This window comes from Drosophila santomea, chromosome X (assembly GCF_016746245.2).
Source record: "Drosophila santomea strain STO CAGO 1482 chromosome X, Prin_Dsan_1.1, whole genome shotgun sequence".
In the NCBI taxonomy this organism is placed as follows: domain Eukaryota; kingdom Metazoa; phylum Arthropoda; class Insecta; order Diptera; family Drosophilidae; genus Drosophila; species Drosophila santomea.
Genome location: NC_053021.2, coordinates 9,009,344 through 9,026,921, shown reverse-complemented (window position 1 = coordinate 9,026,921; position 17,578 = coordinate 9,009,344). Strand labels below are relative to the sequence as shown.

General features: G+C 41.5%; 6 protein-coding genes across 10 annotated transcripts; 3 read left to right on the top strand and 3 right to left on the bottom strand.

Moving 5' to 3' along the window:
- Window positions 1-548: 548 nt before the first annotated feature.
- On the bottom strand, window positions 549-2,994 carry LOC120456361 (lipoamide acyltransferase component of branched-chain alpha-keto acid dehydrogenase complex, mitochondrial). Its single transcript, XM_039643156.1, has 4 exons — window positions 2,800-2,994; window positions 1,691-2,365; window positions 1,230-1,628; window positions 549-1,167 (listed from the first exon to the last, which is right to left on the bottom strand). Exons 1-4 carry the CDS (start codon window positions 2,869-2,871, stop codon window positions 934-936), a joined length of 1,380 nt encoding a protein of 459 aa, XP_039499090.1. The 5' UTR covers window positions 2,872-2,994; the 3' UTR covers window positions 549-933.
- A 187-nt stretch (window positions 2,995-3,181) lies between these two features.
- LOC120456362 (translation machinery-associated protein 16 homolog) lies at window positions 3,182-3,939 on the top strand. The gene is made up of 2 exons (XM_039643157.1): window positions 3,182-3,307; window positions 3,375-3,939. Exons 1-2 carry the CDS (start codon window positions 3,305-3,307, stop codon window positions 3,912-3,914), a joined length of 543 nt encoding a protein of 180 aa, XP_039499091.1. The 5' UTR covers window positions 3,182-3,304; the 3' UTR covers window positions 3,915-3,939.
- A 271-nt stretch (window positions 3,940-4,210) lies between these two features.
- Window positions 4,211-4,931, top strand: LOC120456612 (cytochrome c oxidase copper chaperone). 2 transcript variants are annotated; one of them, XM_039643526.1, is made up of 3 exons: window positions 4,211-4,363; window positions 4,429-4,605; window positions 4,690-4,931. In XM_039643526.1, exons 2-3 carry the CDS (start codon window positions 4,454-4,456, stop codon window positions 4,772-4,774), a joined length of 237 nt encoding a protein of 78 aa, XP_039499460.1. In that variant the 5' UTR covers window positions 4,211-4,363; window positions 4,429-4,453; the 3' UTR covers window positions 4,775-4,931. The 2 variants fall into 2 exon arrangements, with proteins under 2 accessions (XP_039499460.1, XP_039499461.1); XM_039643527.1 differs by having other exon boundaries at window positions 4,253-4,363; window positions 4,426-4,605.
- A 189-nt stretch (window positions 4,932-5,120) lies between these two features.
- Window positions 5,121-6,180, bottom strand: LOC120456609 (microsomal glutathione S-transferase 1). Of its 2 annotated transcripts, XM_039643523.2 has the most exons (4): window positions 5,890-6,180; window positions 5,778-5,813; window positions 5,599-5,678; window positions 5,121-5,409 (listed from the first exon to the last, which is right to left on the bottom strand). In XM_039643523.2, the coding sequence occupies exons 1-4, from the start codon at window positions 6,052-6,054 to the stop codon at window positions 5,157-5,159; spliced, it is 534 nt and encodes a 177-aa protein (XP_039499457.1). In that variant the 5' UTR covers window positions 6,055-6,180; the 3' UTR covers window positions 5,121-5,156. The 2 variants fall into 2 exon arrangements, with proteins under 2 accessions (XP_039499457.1, XP_039499458.1); XM_039643524.2 differs by lacking the exon at window positions 5,778-5,813.
- Window positions 6,181-6,476: 296 nt separating this feature from the next.
- Window positions 6,477-7,334, bottom strand: LOC120456610 (microsomal glutathione S-transferase 1). Its single transcript, XM_039643525.1, has 2 exons — window positions 6,865-7,334; window positions 6,477-6,775 (listed from the first exon to the last, which is right to left on the bottom strand). Exons 1-2 carry the CDS (start codon window positions 7,113-7,115, stop codon window positions 6,523-6,525), a joined length of 504 nt encoding a protein of 167 aa, XP_039499459.1. The 5' UTR covers window positions 7,116-7,334; the 3' UTR covers window positions 6,477-6,522.
- A 4,426-nt stretch (window positions 7,335-11,760) lies between these two features.
- On the top strand, window positions 11,761-16,483 carry LOC120455938 (lipid storage droplets surface-binding protein 2). 3 transcript variants are annotated; one of them, XM_039642466.2, is made up of 5 exons: window positions 11,761-12,242; window positions 13,599-14,036; window positions 14,586-14,636; window positions 14,991-15,172; window positions 15,310-15,593. In XM_039642466.2, exons 1-5 carry the CDS (start codon window positions 12,050-12,052, stop codon window positions 15,451-15,453), a joined length of 1,008 nt encoding a protein of 335 aa, XP_039498400.1. In that variant the 5' UTR covers window positions 11,761-12,049; the 3' UTR covers window positions 15,454-15,593. The 3 variants fall into 3 exon arrangements, with proteins under 3 accessions (XP_039498400.1, XP_039498401.1, XP_039498402.1); XM_039642467.2 differs by lacking the exon at window positions 14,991-15,172 and having other exon boundaries at window positions 11,762-12,242; window positions 15,310-16,483; XM_039642468.2 differs by lacking the exons at window positions 14,586-14,636; window positions 14,991-15,172 and having other exon boundaries at window positions 11,762-12,242; window positions 15,310-16,483.
- Window positions 16,484-17,578: the final 1,095 nt, after the last annotated feature.

Sequence of the window (17,578 nt, the reverse complement as noted above, 5' to 3'; positions counted from 1 at the left end):
AAACTAACTATGGTTGGTCTTAGCTTTATAGCTTAAGTTTTTAGCGGCACTTTTGCCCATATTAGGCAAACATTTAGCGACATATACACACATGCATATACATATATATTTGTAGTAACGTTTGATTCTGGTGGCTCTGGAGTAGCTGAACAACACAACAGGATGCACAAATTAAATTAAACCTGCAGCGAAACAAAGTTTTAAGGCTCGCATGTATGTACATATACGCATATCGAGTTAGGCAAGTTAAACGCGAAAGGGTTCTTAAAAGGATGCATGATTTTATTTCATGGCACACCAAAAAGAATTTGAACCATTAACTATCTATATTACACAGTTTACAATATCTATCTATATTATACAAAAAGTTTTTTTAAAGTCTTTGTACCCAACCTCTAAGTGAAACAGATTTTAAGAACAGCCACAACAGCAAACTTACTGCCAGCTTGAAAGGAATACACAAGGCATCACAAGATTAAGCTGTAAGACAATTACAAACAGTTTGAAACTCACTTAGCTCCACGGATAATATGCAATAAGATGGTGGCTTTACATAAACCGTTTTTGATATTTATTGGACAGCCATTAAAACAAAGCTTTTATATAAATGCATGCACTACAGTTAAACTGTACGCGTAAGTTGTTGGTTAACAAACTTAAACAAAAAAAACTGATATATAAATGCAGGTTAACAACAATAAAAGTGGATAAACGGAAAGTTAGCCATGTGCGCCAGGAGCTTAAAGTAATCGAGGAGCCGCTCAGAGTGGCTTACCTCCTATAAATGCACATTTTGGGGATGGGTGGCGGCACATGGCGAATGTTCCAGCTCAAAGCAGATTGTCGTACAATTTACAATATTTGATATGTCTATATAAATGCATGGGAAAAAGCGTCATCCGTAAAAATGAGCGTTTTCGAGTTAAAGTCGCTCTAGTGCAGAAGGAAAAGGGCAGGATTCTCCAGATACTGCTTCCATACGTTGGAGAAGCTGGCCATGGTTACGCCGTCGATAACGCGATGGTCGGCGGACCAGCTAACGCTCATAACGTACGCCTTGACCACCTCATCCTTGTCGTTGAATCGCGGCACCGCCTTGGTCCTACCCATAGCTCCGATGGACACCTGGGGTGCCATTATACAAGGATGTGTGTAGGTACCGCCAATCTGAAAGATTCGCCATAACATTATATTTTTCGCAATTATTCAAATGTATCAATTGTACTCACCACTCCTATGTTGGAAAGCGAGAAAGTCCCATCGGCAAAGTCTGCCGGAGACAGGGAGCCAGTCCTACCGCGCTCCACCAGTGCATTCAGATCCTTGGCTATCTCGATAATAGTCTTCGATTGGCAGTTCTTAATATTCGGCACTACCAGACCCTGTGGCGTATCGATGGCTACACTTATGTTGTGGGCGCCCTTAAAGATTAGCGATTCGCTAGCCAAATCAAGGGAACTGTTTAGAATCGGATATTTGGACAGCGCAATGCTGGCAGCTTTGATGCAAAACGGCATGAACGTCAGCTTGGGCACACCATTATCCTTGGCCACCGCCTGCAGTTGGTTACGGAATTGCATCAACTGGGTCATGTCGATCTCGTCACTATAGGCAAAATGGGGGATTTTCTATGGCGGCCAAAATAGTTTAATCATTAATTAATCAGTGACCAAGTTTGAGAAGCACTTACCAGGGATTCCGTCATCGATTTGAGCATGGCCTTGCGAACTCCCTTGAGCACCTCGACGCGATCAGCAGGCACAGAAACATTCGCTGCTGCAGCGGGGGCAGCACTTGGCGTTTTGGCCACCAGTGTGGGATGTGGCACGTTGGTACCAGGAGGAACGTGGCCCAGGAACTCCAAAATATCACCCTTGAGCACACGACCATTCTTTCCTGTTGCTGGCACCTTGGCCAGATCCAACTGGTGTTCCTTGGCCAGACGACGTACCGAGGGCGTGGCGGGTATGATCACACGACCGCCTGTCGGTGTGGCGCCATCAGCTGATTGCTTCTCCTCTTTTTCACTGGCAGAACTATCGGAAGATGTGGAAGACGAGGAAGAGTCCTCCGCCTCATCTTCCTCTTCATCCACAACATCAAAATCGAGGAGAGGCTTGCCGACCAGCGCAATCTCATCGATTTTGTGGTGAATCTTGGTTATCTTGCCATCATAACGACTGGTGATGGTCACCGATGCCTTGTCCGATTGCACCTCGCAGAGATTGTCGAACTGCTCCACGGTGTCGCCCACTTTCACGAACCACTCCTTGACGGTCACCTCGCGGATTCCCTCGCCAATGTCGCTGAGGTTGAAGGAGACCGTCTTGTCCAGGCTGGAGGTCACATGCAGGCAGCGTCTCAACTGTATAAAAGAAAAGGATAATATTTAAATAGCAATCTGAAATTTAAAACCATAAAATTATTTCCATAAATCAATTATTAATGCCTGGCGATATTTTAGAGTTTGGGGGGAAAAACGATAATAAAGACTAATATAAAATATGAATACTAACATTCCATACACATATATTACATTTTTAAAAATTGAACAATTAAAAAGAAATCATTTAAAATTTAAGAATATTCTACTCTTTGAATATATTCCAACATATCTGGACCTTGACGATCTTTGATCCCATTTTTTTCCTCTGTGTAAGAAAACAAATTCCTCCGATTGGAAGAGTGTAGAAATATGTACTTCTATCTCGCTCTCACGAACAATAGGTGTTTGTGAGATTACATAACGGCTGTGTTGTTTTTCTTTTGGCCATCGATTGGCGGTTGGGGGCTACTTACCGTGGCATGTTGGGAAATGCAGTTCCTGAGCAGCCAACAGGTAGCGCCGTTTCGGAGAAGGTGTGTTGCCATTTAGCGGGACTTGGGAACCTAGAAATGCAAGGAAAAAAAGGCGGATGGGTTCGAATCGTGGGTTTTAGCCTCATGCGATCGAGCAGCTGTGCCTGTGTGTGTTTGTGTGTTTGTCATGCGGCAACATATGATTCTGAGAAGAGGTGGACAAGCTATCGATATAACTGCAAGATCACCAATGCAAAACTTAAAATGACAAACCCAACTAATAAAGTTAATCAATTATTAAAAAATAAATTATTAAATTGTTTAGGAATTACTTTTTATTTTCTCCAGAAAATATTTTGAATAGTTCTTTATTAGACGATACTTATAGTTACGATCATCGCGAAAGTGTCCACCCCTAGAGATCCAGCTGATCGTGCATGCCATGTGCTTGCACATGTTTACCAATACTAGACTAACAACGTGAATAACAATAGCAGAGGTAAAAATGGTAAGTGCGCGGTAAATGCTGAGCAATTTATCTGTAAAACTGAAGTTGTCACATCTTAAAACTCTAGACGAACCTGCGCAAGGAACTGGAGAAATGCAAACACCCCAACAGCAGGAAAACCAAGGCGCTGGGCAAGAAGGCACGTCGCCAAAACAACAAGCATAAGGTCCGTTTGGGCCATGCCATCAAGAGCAACATCACCGGCGAGAAGTTAAGCTGGTTTCTCGGACAAATCGATGAGGGACGCACCGAACCGTTGACTCCGCAGGAACTGGAGGATCTGATTGAGCTCTATTTCACCCGATTCGACGAGGAGCTGGAGCAGATCAACTTAAAGCAGTCGATTGGCAAACATCGGGCCAATCAGCATGCTGCCCGCAAAGATGTGATCACCATAACGCTGGAGAAGGAGCGCAACGAATTCCGCAGTGGCGGCCTGGAACTGATGAACCTCTGCGATCCCCTCAAGCTGAAAATGCTGAGAGATTGGGACGGCAGTGCGCTCAGTGTACAGCACCTGAAACTTGACCTGGTCTCTTATAACATGTTGCAGCGGCTGAAGGAGGAGTCGGGTAAAAAAGAAACCAGCGAGCAAATGGAAACATAAAATAAATGTAAATTAAAAACTATAATTGTTTGTTGACATTTTCATTTTGCTGTTGAACAGCACTGCTTGTTATCGATAGACAATGACAGGGTTGTCACATGGTTTCACGACGTGCTTTAAATTCAGAAACTTAACTAGATAGAAAACTCATGACTTTATTGACTAACTTTACAACTACGAAAAAATTTCCGCATAAATGCTTATACAAATATACTGCAAATATATCTGCAATTGAAAATAGTTGTATACTAGAATACAGTACAGATTTCACAACAGATTTCCTCAATAATAATAAGCAACGTGTAACGATAGTTTAACCGACAACAAACCCTCTGCACTCACGGCGATATTTGTCAGCCATTGACAACCCTGTTCGGTGAACTTGAATTTAGTTATTTTCGTGTGCTGTGTGCCGATAAACCGAATTGTGGTGAAATATCCGTCTCGAAGTCAGTTTTATTATATAAACAAACGTGAGCCGTTCAGTAACATCCAAAATATTGTTTTTCAGCAGCTATTGAACGATTTCCTATTGAAGAATGGGCAACAACGCATCCCAGGGAGTCGCAGCTCCAAGTGTTTCGGCCGCCCAGCCGGTGACCACCGCATCCGCAGCCTCCGCATCCGGCGAGAAGCCCAAGTGCAAGGCCTGTTGCGCCTGTCCGGAGACCAAGAGGGCACGTGACGCCTGGTGAGTGTACACCTTGTTCCCATGACGCAACCACATGGCTAACAACTGAATTCTTATCCAATTTCGATAACCAATCCCCACCAGCATTGTGGAGAACGGCGAGGAGAACTGCTCGGCGCTGATAGAGGCGCACAAGAAGTGCATGCGCGATGCCGGCTTCAATATCTAGATATACCGACACATCCTGGGATGAGGGCACCAGGATTATAGGATAACACTAGTCCTGCACACACGCCCAGTGCCACTCCCCTAGTACCCAGTCCCTTCAACTGTTTGTTTTTGTTGCATCTCAAGCTAATTATAGAACTAAATTAATTGAAAGCCAACCGGTTTGTAATTTTCTTGTTCAAGGATGTGGCTAATAGCAGTTTGCTAGCATTTAATTGGTCAAAATGACGAAAATGTTTATTTGTAACACTATGTTTGTAGAACAAATTTGGCAGTTGACCCAGTTAACCCAGAAACTGGAAACGTAATGTTAATCCTCTTTATCCAAACTTTAAAAAATCATGTTATATGTGAGAGTTAAGCCGAAAGGGACTTGAATTTATTCAGATAAAGCTTAGGGTGCGCAAGGCGACCACGGCGGCCATATAGAAGGTGATCAGGAGCATGGTGGCGAAGGCCAGAATCCTCGATGGCTGCGGCACCGGATAAACGGCGTAAACCAGAGTGTGTATGATCCTAGCAACGGAGGCCACCCGAAACAGTATGCAGGCTACATCGGCATTGGGATTGGTACTGATGTAAATCAAGGACATAAGAAAGTACGGCAGAATGTTCTCCATGTCATTCCGATGGGCCCTGAAAAGTTAAGAAACGGTTACTAAAGTGTGAAATTAATTAAACTGAAGTTTTATAGCCTACAGTCGAACTTCTCTAAATCATGTTTAAGTGAAATACAAACGCGTATGTATGGTAAATGTGTTAAATGCTAGTTTTTAACCGATATAGCTAAAGGATTTCGAGTTTAGATTTTAGGTAACAACTCACCTTCTAACCCGCTCCACATGGGGATCATCAAATTGCACTTCGAGATTCTTGAAGAACAGATCCTCCTGGTTGGGAAAGATCTACAACAGCGGAAAATAACCATTTTTAGAACGGGGCTAAAACAGGTTAATCAAAATAATCTAATGTGTTCACGATGATAGGAGCTTTTTAGTTTTTACCCTGCGCCGCAGTGCCAGCGGTAAGATTGCCAGCAGCTGTGAATGAAATGGTGGAATGATCATGAACTTTGAGCAAGTGCAGCGACATAAAGATATCATCATATAGCCTTACCTTATACCGGAAACGCTGCACGGCCGTTAGCAGCGACATGAGCAGCATCTTAACCACCAGGACGGTGGACCAAAAAAGATAGCAGCAAAAGACAGGATTCTCCAGGGTAAACATATCGCCCGGCGATGTCATCATCTTGCTCGAATTACTAGCTGCGGCCGACATGGCGGATGCGGAATGTGTGTGCGTTCGCTTTGAGCCGACTTCGACAAATGGTAAGGCCGCACTCTCAGCTCATTGTGGAGATCATAAGCATGCGATCAAACTGGTTACGAATTGCGTCGAACTGAATCTAAGGTGCTGTGCAGCCATGGGACAAGTAGTATCTCTATTATATTTATGTGGGCCAGCTAAACTACACCTCTACGCAGGGTACACTATTATTTAAATCGATTTTTTAAGATTTAAAACATATGTTACATGTATGCAAAAAAAAAAAAAGTATTGTAATCTGAATATTACTTATAACTTTGATGTATATTTAAGCCTAGATATTGAACGAGTATTTCCTATCATTTATAATCAGTTGAACTGAAAATGAGTACCTAAATCTGTACCTTGACACAACTGGTGCTGTTAATGCGAGTGGGTGAGTAGTTAGTAGTTAGTTGGCTAAGTGGGGTCAGCAGTGGTCTAAATGTACTTGATGCAGCAGACGAGCACGTAGCCCGCCTCAAAGCAGGTGATGGCGAAGGTGGTGAAGAAGGCCAGGCTTCTTGCTGGTTGCGGAACCGGGATGATGGCGTAGACCACCGTGTGCAGCAGTCGGGCACTTGCTCCGATCCGAATGAGCAGACGAGCGGTCAGGGGATTCGGTCCGCTGGCTATATACACCAGCGACATCAGAAGAAAGGGCAGAATGTTTTCCAGGTCGTTACGGTGGGCCCTGAAAAAGAGATTAAATAGATTAATTTATTTTAGTTGGATAATTTTGTTTTATGCATCCCCATAATTAATGATAAGCCTAAGACTCACCGTCGCACTCGCTCCACATTGGGATCCCCGAATCGAACCTCCGGGCTCCGACTGAGGCGCAAATCCTCCGGATTGGCAAAGGTCTTGGTCTTCATTCGCTGGCGGCCGGTGAGTAGCGACATAACGAGCATCTTGAGCACCAGCAGACTGGTCCAGAACATGTAGCAGCCCATTACGGGATTCGATTTGCTAAGCAGAATCAGCCGGAAGGCGGCGGCAGTGGGCGTGGCATCAGTCAGTCCGTTGTCCATGGCGAGAGTTCCTTGTCCGTCAACAGTTCCCAGGTGATTGCGTGGCCCAGGTAGCCGATTTGCGGAGGAGGCACAACAGGTGACATGGTTCCCTTAACTGGCCTCATTTACGCCTTATCAATTATTTAAAGCAAATACTACCAATCGACCCAATTTTTGTGGTATTCCTAGCCGTTTTTAAGGTCAGTTTGGCAAACATAATCCACATAGAATAACTATCTTTATAATAAGACGAAATTTTCTTCATATTATCTACATGGTAGTAGCATAAGATTTCAAGGCGCCATCTAGCGCTCGCTTCTCAGCGAATTATACATGAATGGATCCACCTATATTTCAAGCGTCCTCTGATAACTTTAAACACTTTAATCATGGCAGTTAATTAATATTAAATCATTCGATTCATTTGAATGTCTAGTAATTATTTACACAGCTCATTTGCAATTAAATATCAATTTAATATTTTAAAGAAAATTATCACCAATTCGTTGACAGGGACGGGGGAAACGGAAGCAGACAGATATGAAAATAAGAGAGCGAACATTTCCACGCTTTGAATGCGTGGGGGCAACTATGTATATTATCACTATCAGCTTGTGTACAAAAACCACAGAAATCATTAAAATATATATGTATATACGAATATCCATGTGCGTATGCTTGTAGAGTCATTGGTTGGTTTGTCAACGTCTTTCAGGCAGACGAATATGAATTGAAACGAGGCAATTCGCCGTCTGATTAGATGTCTGCTGCTTAATGGAGACCCACTCAAACTCGGAACAGGGCTGATGTGATCCCCACAATCTGGGGCACAGACGCATTTCGCAGGGTGCCTGGCCTGATACAATACCACATATCAAGTTTCCCATAGAAATATATATCCCTGTAGAGATATATAGCTCTGGAGGCAAGTTATATAAGAGTGCTCCCAAGATATTGAGGTTGCACCTAGGAAATTCTCGCAAACGATATTGTAAACCCTTACTTTCATTTTATTTCAGTTGAATTTTGTATTGTTTATTCAGTAGTATAGTTAGGAAAGACTAGACCCTAGTAACTATGGTACCAGCCAGAAAATTCTTGCAAATAGCGTTATGATACCTTTAGTTTCTAAGAAGTACAATTGTATATTAAATTTTACAGATATTGTTTAATAACATAGTCAAGTTACGTAAGTTTAGTGCCTAGTAACTGGGGTTTTATTTCTAGTTTGGGGCCGTCGAAACAAGTTTGAACCACTTTTGCACCCCATGGTACAAAGGCACCCATTTATCTACAACCAATGACGTATTCACATGAATTGGTCTTTAGCCCCTTCTAAAATTAGTCGCAGAGTTCTTTAATTTCTGGTTTGCGTTCATTATGTATTTCTTTTTTTTTGTTTTTAATGGAACACACGCTCCAGCAGCAGCATCGAATTTTCTCAATCTCAAAGGCATCGTCATCGTACGACGACGACATCACGTAAACCGTCCAAAGTCCAAACCGCCAGACGACTTTTTGTGGTCTCGGCATTCTTGTCCCTTCTAGACTTCTGTGGGTTTTCGCCCCATGACGTATTGGACTTACACCGAGCTCCCCTCTTTCATAGTGCTTGCATATACTTAAATCCGATTGTCGAACAACCCGGTGAACTGGGATATTTCATGACACATATGTTAGGCGTGATATTTGCAAGAAAACGTTTTTATTGGGGACTTTATTATATTTAATAATGTAATTGCATACCAAATTTCATTGGGATAAGCTGAGCAGAGGTCAAGTTACGTAAGGCTGTCCCCAGTATTCGACTAGGTCTACCTTAATTCAAAAGCTTACACAACTAGTTTAGCACCCATCAATTGAATTTCTAGGTCTTTTGGCCCATTTTAATGAATCTCAAGAATTTAATAGCCTCTGCAATTGGACTCTCGAGTAATTTGAACCCGTGTGTCACTAGATTGCGATAAGCATGGCGAACTTTGTTTAATAGGTGGCTTAAAGGCTTATACCTCATAACGATAACCGGCGACAATTATAAAACAAAGGCATTAAATGAATGAAGCAGAGTATAAAAAAAGTATTCAAAACCTTCTTATCTGCAAAGCACAATCCATCTAGAAAGCAGTACGAAAAAAAAGGAAATAAAAACTTAATATAATCAGCAAGCGACTCATTCGCCTTTCACATGTATGTACATATATAGAGGAACTCACAACTCACGCCGCTGATCCAAAGTCCAATATATGTCATCATTACCTGAATGTTTCCTCCTTCTATATATAGATCATGCCAAGGCCCCTGAAATTTGGCACTAGATGCAAAAATTCCGAAATCCTATGGAATTCTAGGCTCAACCATTTGGGAAAATACCCACAGACGTACACTCTTTGGGTCTCGATAACGGACGATTGTAAATATACACATATATGTATACATATATTAATACATATGTATATATATATATACATGTCTTTATATATACTTTATGCGTACTGGGGCCTGTTGAGCCTATAGCCTATAGTATACGGTCTGGGGCTTGTCTACGTGCGGCCAACTGCTAATCGGCTCCGTATGTAGCTCTTGAACGGATTATTCCGATTCCGTATAACTTCTGTTGATGTGAAATATATGTACAATCATATAATAGCGGATCATTTCTAACGGTTTTTAAAATTTTATTTTAATCTCAAGATTCCATTTCCAAATTTTTCACTTTGCCCTAGCTCGGAATTGCTTAACCTAATTATCTGTAAACAAAAAACAAAAAGGAAATATAAAATTGCTTCGTAATATTCTCGTTACAAACCCTGCAATATTTATTATTTTCCAGTAATCTTTGTTATCTGCCAGCGAAATCAGTTAGGTAAACATGTTTGAAGTGATTTCCTTCGTTTATTGTAATGTCCAGATACCACGACTACAAAGTCCGCATAAAACTTCACATAACTATAACAAACTGATCGAATCGGTTACATTGGTTTATTTACGTCCGATATCGCAGGGCAGACCGAGTGGTGACGATAAGGCCAGCACCTGCTCTTCTTGGTTACAACATAAACAGTGCTGTGACGACAGTCCCGGACTTTGGAATTACGGACTGGCCATTGGTAACCTTCCCATCTCGAGGGCCTGGCTAATATGCGCATTAGTGGTATGCGTTCTGGTTAAACCTTATCAGACAGACATAATTACCTTATATAGCTCATAGGTCAGGGCATTTACCCATTTTGGATTTTTGGAATCTAGATGTTTCAAAAGATCGAGAACGGTCTGTCGTGATGAAGTTTTCATAGAAGAGCTTGAACAAAAATCCAAGCAAAACGCATTTTCTAATATTTGAATTCCTGGACAAAAAACGTGGTAAAAAAAAAAGAAGGGGGGATGGTGGCGCTTTTTAGGGGTTAACTTTCGGAGGCTAGCACGTTTCGCTTGTAGTTCTCGTAATTTGTTTTCGTTTTGTCACCCATCGGACTTTGGATTGCCGATTGCCAAGCGAATTACACAGCATTCGGCAATAATTACGTAGAATATTGAATGTACATACTTAGATGTGTGACTGTGCAGTGGCGTATTATCGATGCCGTAGCAGGGGTTCAAAGGTCGCACGAAGCTTTTGCGTGGTGGTGCCCATTGGCCATTGATAATCGAAGTGCCCCCATACACAAAAATACATATATATGTACATATATATAATGGAATGTTCTTCAATCTAAACTCTGTTTGTGCCCGACACTACGTATTAATTAATCTAGTTGTCAAGCATGCCGAACAAACATAGGCGCTGTCTCTCAGCTTTCCCCAAATTTCTTTCTTTCTCTTCAACTCTCTTGCTTTCTAGGCAGAAGAATTAAACCCCCTCCAAGGACAACAAAGAAGAATTGCACTATGAACTGTGTCAGGATCGGCAAAACTTTAAAATCAGTTTCGAAATATAAATATGTTTACAGATTAAGATATAAGTATTTTTTCAATAAAATAATAATAATACATTTTCTTACTCTAAAAATGATTATAATATAACATATAAAAAAAAAAAAAACTATCCTTTCCAATAAAAACAACCATGTTTTATGTAGTACATATGTACATTATATCAGTTTATTAGAATTTGTAAAATGTCGATGAGTTTTGATATAAATTTTAAAACATTTCGTTTTTGCGCGTACTGTCCAAAACTTAAAGTACAATTATTCATATGATAATTATATGGAAGTCCAAAGAGAGTCCTAATCTCAAATGTTTCGCTTTAAGTCTCTCTGCTCTCCGCAGTGAAGACTGCGACTCAGGACCAATCGATCTAGCTATTTTCAAGATAGATTTTGTAAAGAAATTTTTCTTAGTTCATTTCAGCATATTTGAATAACAAATTGCTTAATAGTTGACTACAGAACTTTGCAGTTGTTAGTAATATAAGACAATATTTTCAAATAAACGATATTCTTAAAGTTCATGGTTAATTTTTCATAACGCCCTTTGACTCTCCACTAGTCATAAAACTTGGAGAAATCAACAGGTGGCTGAACAACTTTTTGGCTATTTTTCTCAAATTTCCCTATACATTACTTGCCAGCTGCAGCATCACTGTCGCTCATAGCTTTTTTGTTGCTCGGCGCTGGCAACACTGGCGGCTCTCGCTCATATAATAAACCAGCCGCGCAGCTTGCAAATCAGTCAGAGAGTCCCAGCGAGCAGACGTGAGCAGACGTGCCAAAAAGTGCTTGGAATAAAATATAAAAAGTGCTTCCAGAACGCAGACACACAAACCCTACATTCGCACACTCACTCGCAGATTAAGCTGTTTTTTTGTTCGTGAAAGAAAAGAAGTAAGAGGCCAAAAGAAAAGTGCGGTGGCAAGCAAAAGAGCTTGATAGCGAAAGACCGAGAAGCGAAAGAAAGAAAAAGTGAAAAAAGGCAGCAGAAAGCAGCGCAAGAGGAACCAAAGAGAACAGATCATGGCCAGTGCAGAGCAGAAACACGCCACCGGGAACGGAACAACCGGCAATGGAACGGCGGTGAACGATGTGGACCAGCCCAAGGATGCAAAGGACCTGTTGCCGCACCTCGAGTCTCTCGAGAGGATCATCAAATTGCCCGTGGTAAATGCGGCATGGGACAAATCCCAGGATGTCTACGGAAAAGTAAAAGGTGAGTGCAGCACAAAAAAAAAGAAAAACAAGAAAATGAAAATAAGACCTCCTCCGGGTGCATTGAACTCGCCAAGTCCCGTTACTTTGGCACGCCTAACGGCACATATAGAGAATAAACGACCGGAGGAGGAGGAGGCAAATAGCAAAAACAACAATTGCAGCGACCATATGCACTCAAAGCCGTAATCGAAACCGAAACCGTTGCTTTTTTTGACTTTGCTTCGCCATTTTAATTCGAGTTGCAATTCGAACTCGAAACGCATATAGAGGGCAGCAGCAACAACTCTTTTTTGTGTTCTTTTTTTAATTTTGTTCGTTTAATTGGCCAGAAATTAAACTCAATTGATATAAATTGATTGCCGGTCGTTCAATAATCGAAATCACAGCAACAACAACCATGACCTATCATTAAAAAAGCAAAAAGGCCGGCACTTTGCCCTCGTGACGCGTTGCGTTCAAAGTTCGTTTAAAATTTACATAATAATAAAACACTTGGCCAACGCAAAAGAGAGCGAAAGAGAGAACGGGGGGCGACAATAAGGCCACCTCGCGTAGGCTGCAGCCGCAGAGGCGTCGACAACAAAAGGGGGCTCGTTTTGATGAGAGCAAAAGCAAAGCAGAACTAATGGCCACGCCACTGGCACTGGCAGTGTTGCCAGGGCGGACCAAAAATTAAGCTAAAGTTGCACTTTAATTTATAGCTAGAATACTATAATATAGTAAACAGTAGTAAATTAGTTAGTTCAATATGTTACTTATTTCGTTTAGTATTGCAATTAAACTGGTGCATTTTAGTTTGAAATAACAGATCTTTGTAAACAACATTTCTGATTTACCGATGTCCAAAAAAAGCTAGATTTGGATGAAAACTAACTCAGACAGCACTGATGCTAGGCTCTTGGGGTCTCACCGTCGACAGCAGCAACAACAAGAAATCTAGTTGGACTTTCGACTTGTTTGTGATATTTCGCAGTTGTTGTTGCTGCAGTTGCTGGGATTGGAATTGGAATTGGATGATGTGTTTGCCGAGTGACGAACTATCAAAGTCTAAACTGTCGGGGCCCCAGACAGATAGAATAGGGGTCCAAGGGGCCGTGGGGTTCGTGAACTGCGCAGTTGCTTATCAACCAGAAATGCTACACATTTATTATTATTATTACGGTTGCAACTGATAAGAGCGCTCTCCACAAGTACTGTGTCACATATATGATGTATTACTAGCCAATTCTAGAAATTCTAGAAGTTCCAGATTAAACTGGCTGTTAAATTTCAAATAATAATTGGTATTAATGTACATATACTCTGATTAACAATTTGTATACCTCATTATAATGTCAACCATTCTTATTTTCAGGCAAAAATCGTGTCTTTGAATGGGCATTAACGGCGGCCGAGGATTGTGTGACGCGCGCGGTGACAACGGCGGCCCCCTTTGTCACTAAACTGGACAGACCCATCTCCTATGTCGACCAGACCCTGGTCAAGGGCATCGATAAGCTGGAGGTAAAGGCACCGATCATCAAGGACACACCACAGGAGATCTACAACCAGGCCAAGAGCAAGGTGATTGACGTGGTGCAGCCCCATTTGGAGCGCGTCGTCAAGTTCAAGGCAGCCGGCCAGCAGAAGGCCGCCTCTCTGAAGGATCTCGCCTGGCAAAAGGCCAACGAGGTGCTGGCCACCCAGTACGGCAGTCTAGCTGTCAACGGAGTGGACACCACCACGGCGCTGGCCGAGCGCCTCCTGGAATACTACTTCCCCAAGTGCGAGTCGGATGTGGAGGAAGATAATGGTGAGTTTTGAAGGAAGACCTACAAAAATACAAGGGCAAATTTTGGGTTATTTCAATTTATATATATTATTTATTGGAGCCGTAGCCTTTTTTAATTAGCCTTTCTCATTGCCATGAATTTAAGTTTAATATTAAAATGTAAGATAATTGAAGCAATTTAAATTAAAATCGTGTTGTACATTTCATTACGTTTAAAACTACTTTTTTTTTATTTATTTAATACCAATTTCATCTGATCATTGACATCACTATAACTAATAGTTTTGTCCGTCGTTCTTCCAGCATAATTAGTTAAAGATGTTTAAAAAAATTATTTTAAAAATTAACAATACTGTCTTTAGAGCGAATACGTTTAGTACTATTTAGCTCCGTTTTATTTGAGATCTTTGGATGGTGGAGACTATTATTTATTGGCTCCGTACAATATTCATCTGTTGGCCCAAAAATTTAAAATTAGCTTGTTTGCCTTCTGCTGCCCTCACTTTTTTTTTTGCGCGCGGTGTGTAAACAAAATACTAAATATAAATCGTAAATATTTTTAATTCTCAGATGATAAACAAAATGCCGTCGTGAGGAATGGCAAGAGTTCTGAAAATGACAGTAAGTTTCCGATCCCCGAGCTGATCTTTTGTTCGTTCGATCGTTTGTTTGTTTGTCTACCACTAACACATTGTCTAATAAGCATAAAAATAGCAAGTAAATAAAAAAGCATGAACACTAATCAAGCATGGCGATAATTTCACACACAAAACGAGAACAAAATGGGAATATAATATACAGAAATATTTACGATTTCGGGACGAGCGATAAATGTTGATTAGCCTTAAAAATTTTTCGAAACCCAGATTCTGATCCTGGTTATGTCCCCCCGCCCCTAACTTTAATTAACCACCCATCCCTCCAATTAATTTTCTAAATTAATATCTCTCTCTCTTTCTCTATGCCATTTGTTAGTTATTGTTGTTGGGGAGAGCTACGACCGGGATCACGATCAAGAGATTGATGATAGATTCTTAGTGGCCGCCTCGACGGTATTTCTGTCCATGTCCCTGAAAATCATAACCGAAATTGTTGAGTACGTTAGAAGAAATCCAGAGATCGTAGGCATTATCGATAGGGAACTCAACAAGTTTATGGTAAGCACACACCAGCCCACACAGCGCCACTATTACTAATCAATCAATGACTTGTTTATAACCCGTAACAAATACTCAAATTACAATTACTGGCTTCCCTCGTTAATGGTGATTGCTTCTCCTCCATTTACTTGTAGTGCCAGTTCCCGCCAGCGAGGATCCAGTCCTACACACAGTACAGACGGTTGGACGGCTATCCAACAAGATCTCCCGTCGCGTCTATCGAAATGTCTCCCGACAGATCAAGCAGGTCCAGAAGGGCAACATCAACGACTATCTGAGCTCCCTGATAGCTGCCCTCAAGTTGCATCAGTACATCAACTTTATTAACTCGTCGATGGGCACGAATGTGGAGCAGTCTGGCGGCAGCAGCAGCGACACCTGTTCGCCATTTGGAACCACCACTAGCACCAGTTCCAGCAGCAACAACAAGGCTGTTGTGGCCTAGCCATTCTTAGCTAAATGTGGCCAAAAGCAAACGGGCGCCGGCGGTGACGTCTCAGTAGTGGAAAAACAGCAGCCCATCTACAACTATATCTATAGCTAGATATTATCCTCTTTCACACACGCTCACCACCTAAGATACCCCCTACCTACCACCCAAGCCGCCCATTTTATAATGTATTTTATAATTTCTTTTTTTTTTTTTTGCGTAATATTTCATTGAGTACTAGCCGATACGAGTAGTACTACCATAGAGGATCATCTAAAGTTGAGAAGGTTATTCGAACGCACACCCAAGAACCCCACCTCCTGCGCCATCTGCTTTGTAAATATTTATTTGAAGTATAGCCCTCACCAATCCTAGTTTGTAAGATATAGTAGTCGCAGAGATCGGGAGTCAGAAGAGAGCGTTTTTTTTCGTCAATTTTAGCTGTGCTAAAGTGCCACGCATGCATTGAATAATACTATATAATGTATACACACCTATATATGCCTAATATATACGCAGATATATGATACATATACATATAAAGAGAAACATACGCACACGGTTGGCGTAGTGCGGTTAGCTTTACGTATACGTAATATAATACCTAATGCTATTTCTATCTCTATTTAATTTCCATTTTACGCTCGCTGGGAGCCCAACCAGATGATGTCTAATTGCTAATGAAAATGAATTATGCCTAATATATATCCACATATATATATATATATATTTATATATATATATACATAACACACACACACCACCCCACACATTTGTATGGAGAACCTAGCCATAATGTTTGCTCTAAACAACTAGATTGATAATATTAAATATTAATAAAAAGAACCAACGCAAAACTGGAACGAAGAACAAGAGAATTGCCAACGAATTTCTTTCAATTGTAAACGATAAGCGGAGGAGGAGCGCTATAGCTCCTACTGCCCCCCATCTGATTAGGCGCCTTATCGGGACAGCACTCTCCGGTCCGCTGATTTATTTAGAGTTCAGTGTAGAGTTCAGTCCTCGCAATTGCCGAAACGCTGCAGCGAATGAATTTATGGAGCACTTGCTGGCCTGATAAGAAGGCGGCTATATGTACGAGAATGCCATGTTTCCGAACATGTGATATTAAAGTGCGTTTTGCTGGAAATCGGAAATCGCTGCTTTGCGAAACTAAGACCATGTGCTTCATATTAGGAATGTAGTATGTTAGTAATTTTTTCTAGTTTTATAGCACACTTCAGTGGAGTATTATACCACAAATACTATTTGGCTAGATAGTACTTCCAAAGTCAAGATCCCACTTTCTTGAGCCGCACTGTCCACTGTCCACTGCCCAGTGGACTTGTGACTCTGGTCCCTGTCGATAATGACGGCGTTAATGGCCGTGCAATTATCCGTCTTGTAGATTGGGCAAAACGTCGACGTCGGCTTCTCTGAGTTTCCTTTTCATTTCAGTTGGCTTCGCCACTCCCCTGAATCTACACCACCGAATCCGTATCCCCTATCCCCAACTCATTTGTATGCTCCACGTCTGGCCGATCGCTTTAATTTGCGCTCCCGACAAGAGGGAACATGCCATGGGCTCAGTCTGTCCAAAGTCTGGACTAGGTTCCAGTTTGCCCGCCTGGGGAATCAATCTCAGACTCAGACTCAGCATACTTGGCATAATTTTGCGTTTTGCACAATGCATTTGGGTTAAAAATATTCATGAGTTTAGTCTGGCCAGAAAAGGGCTTTGCTAATGGTATTGGTATTTCTTGTGGAACCCATGGAACCCATGACTTGTTCGACGGGTTCCGAGACCGCAGTCGAGTAATATGGCATACACATGGAGAAAAAACTCCAACACTTGTGAAACTAAATATTTGTAACTGATAGCTGGTACCTAAAAAGAAAAGAAATTCCCAAATCTTATCGTATTTGAGAAGCTTAAGCACTTCAATAATGACCGATTCTCCCTATTATTCACG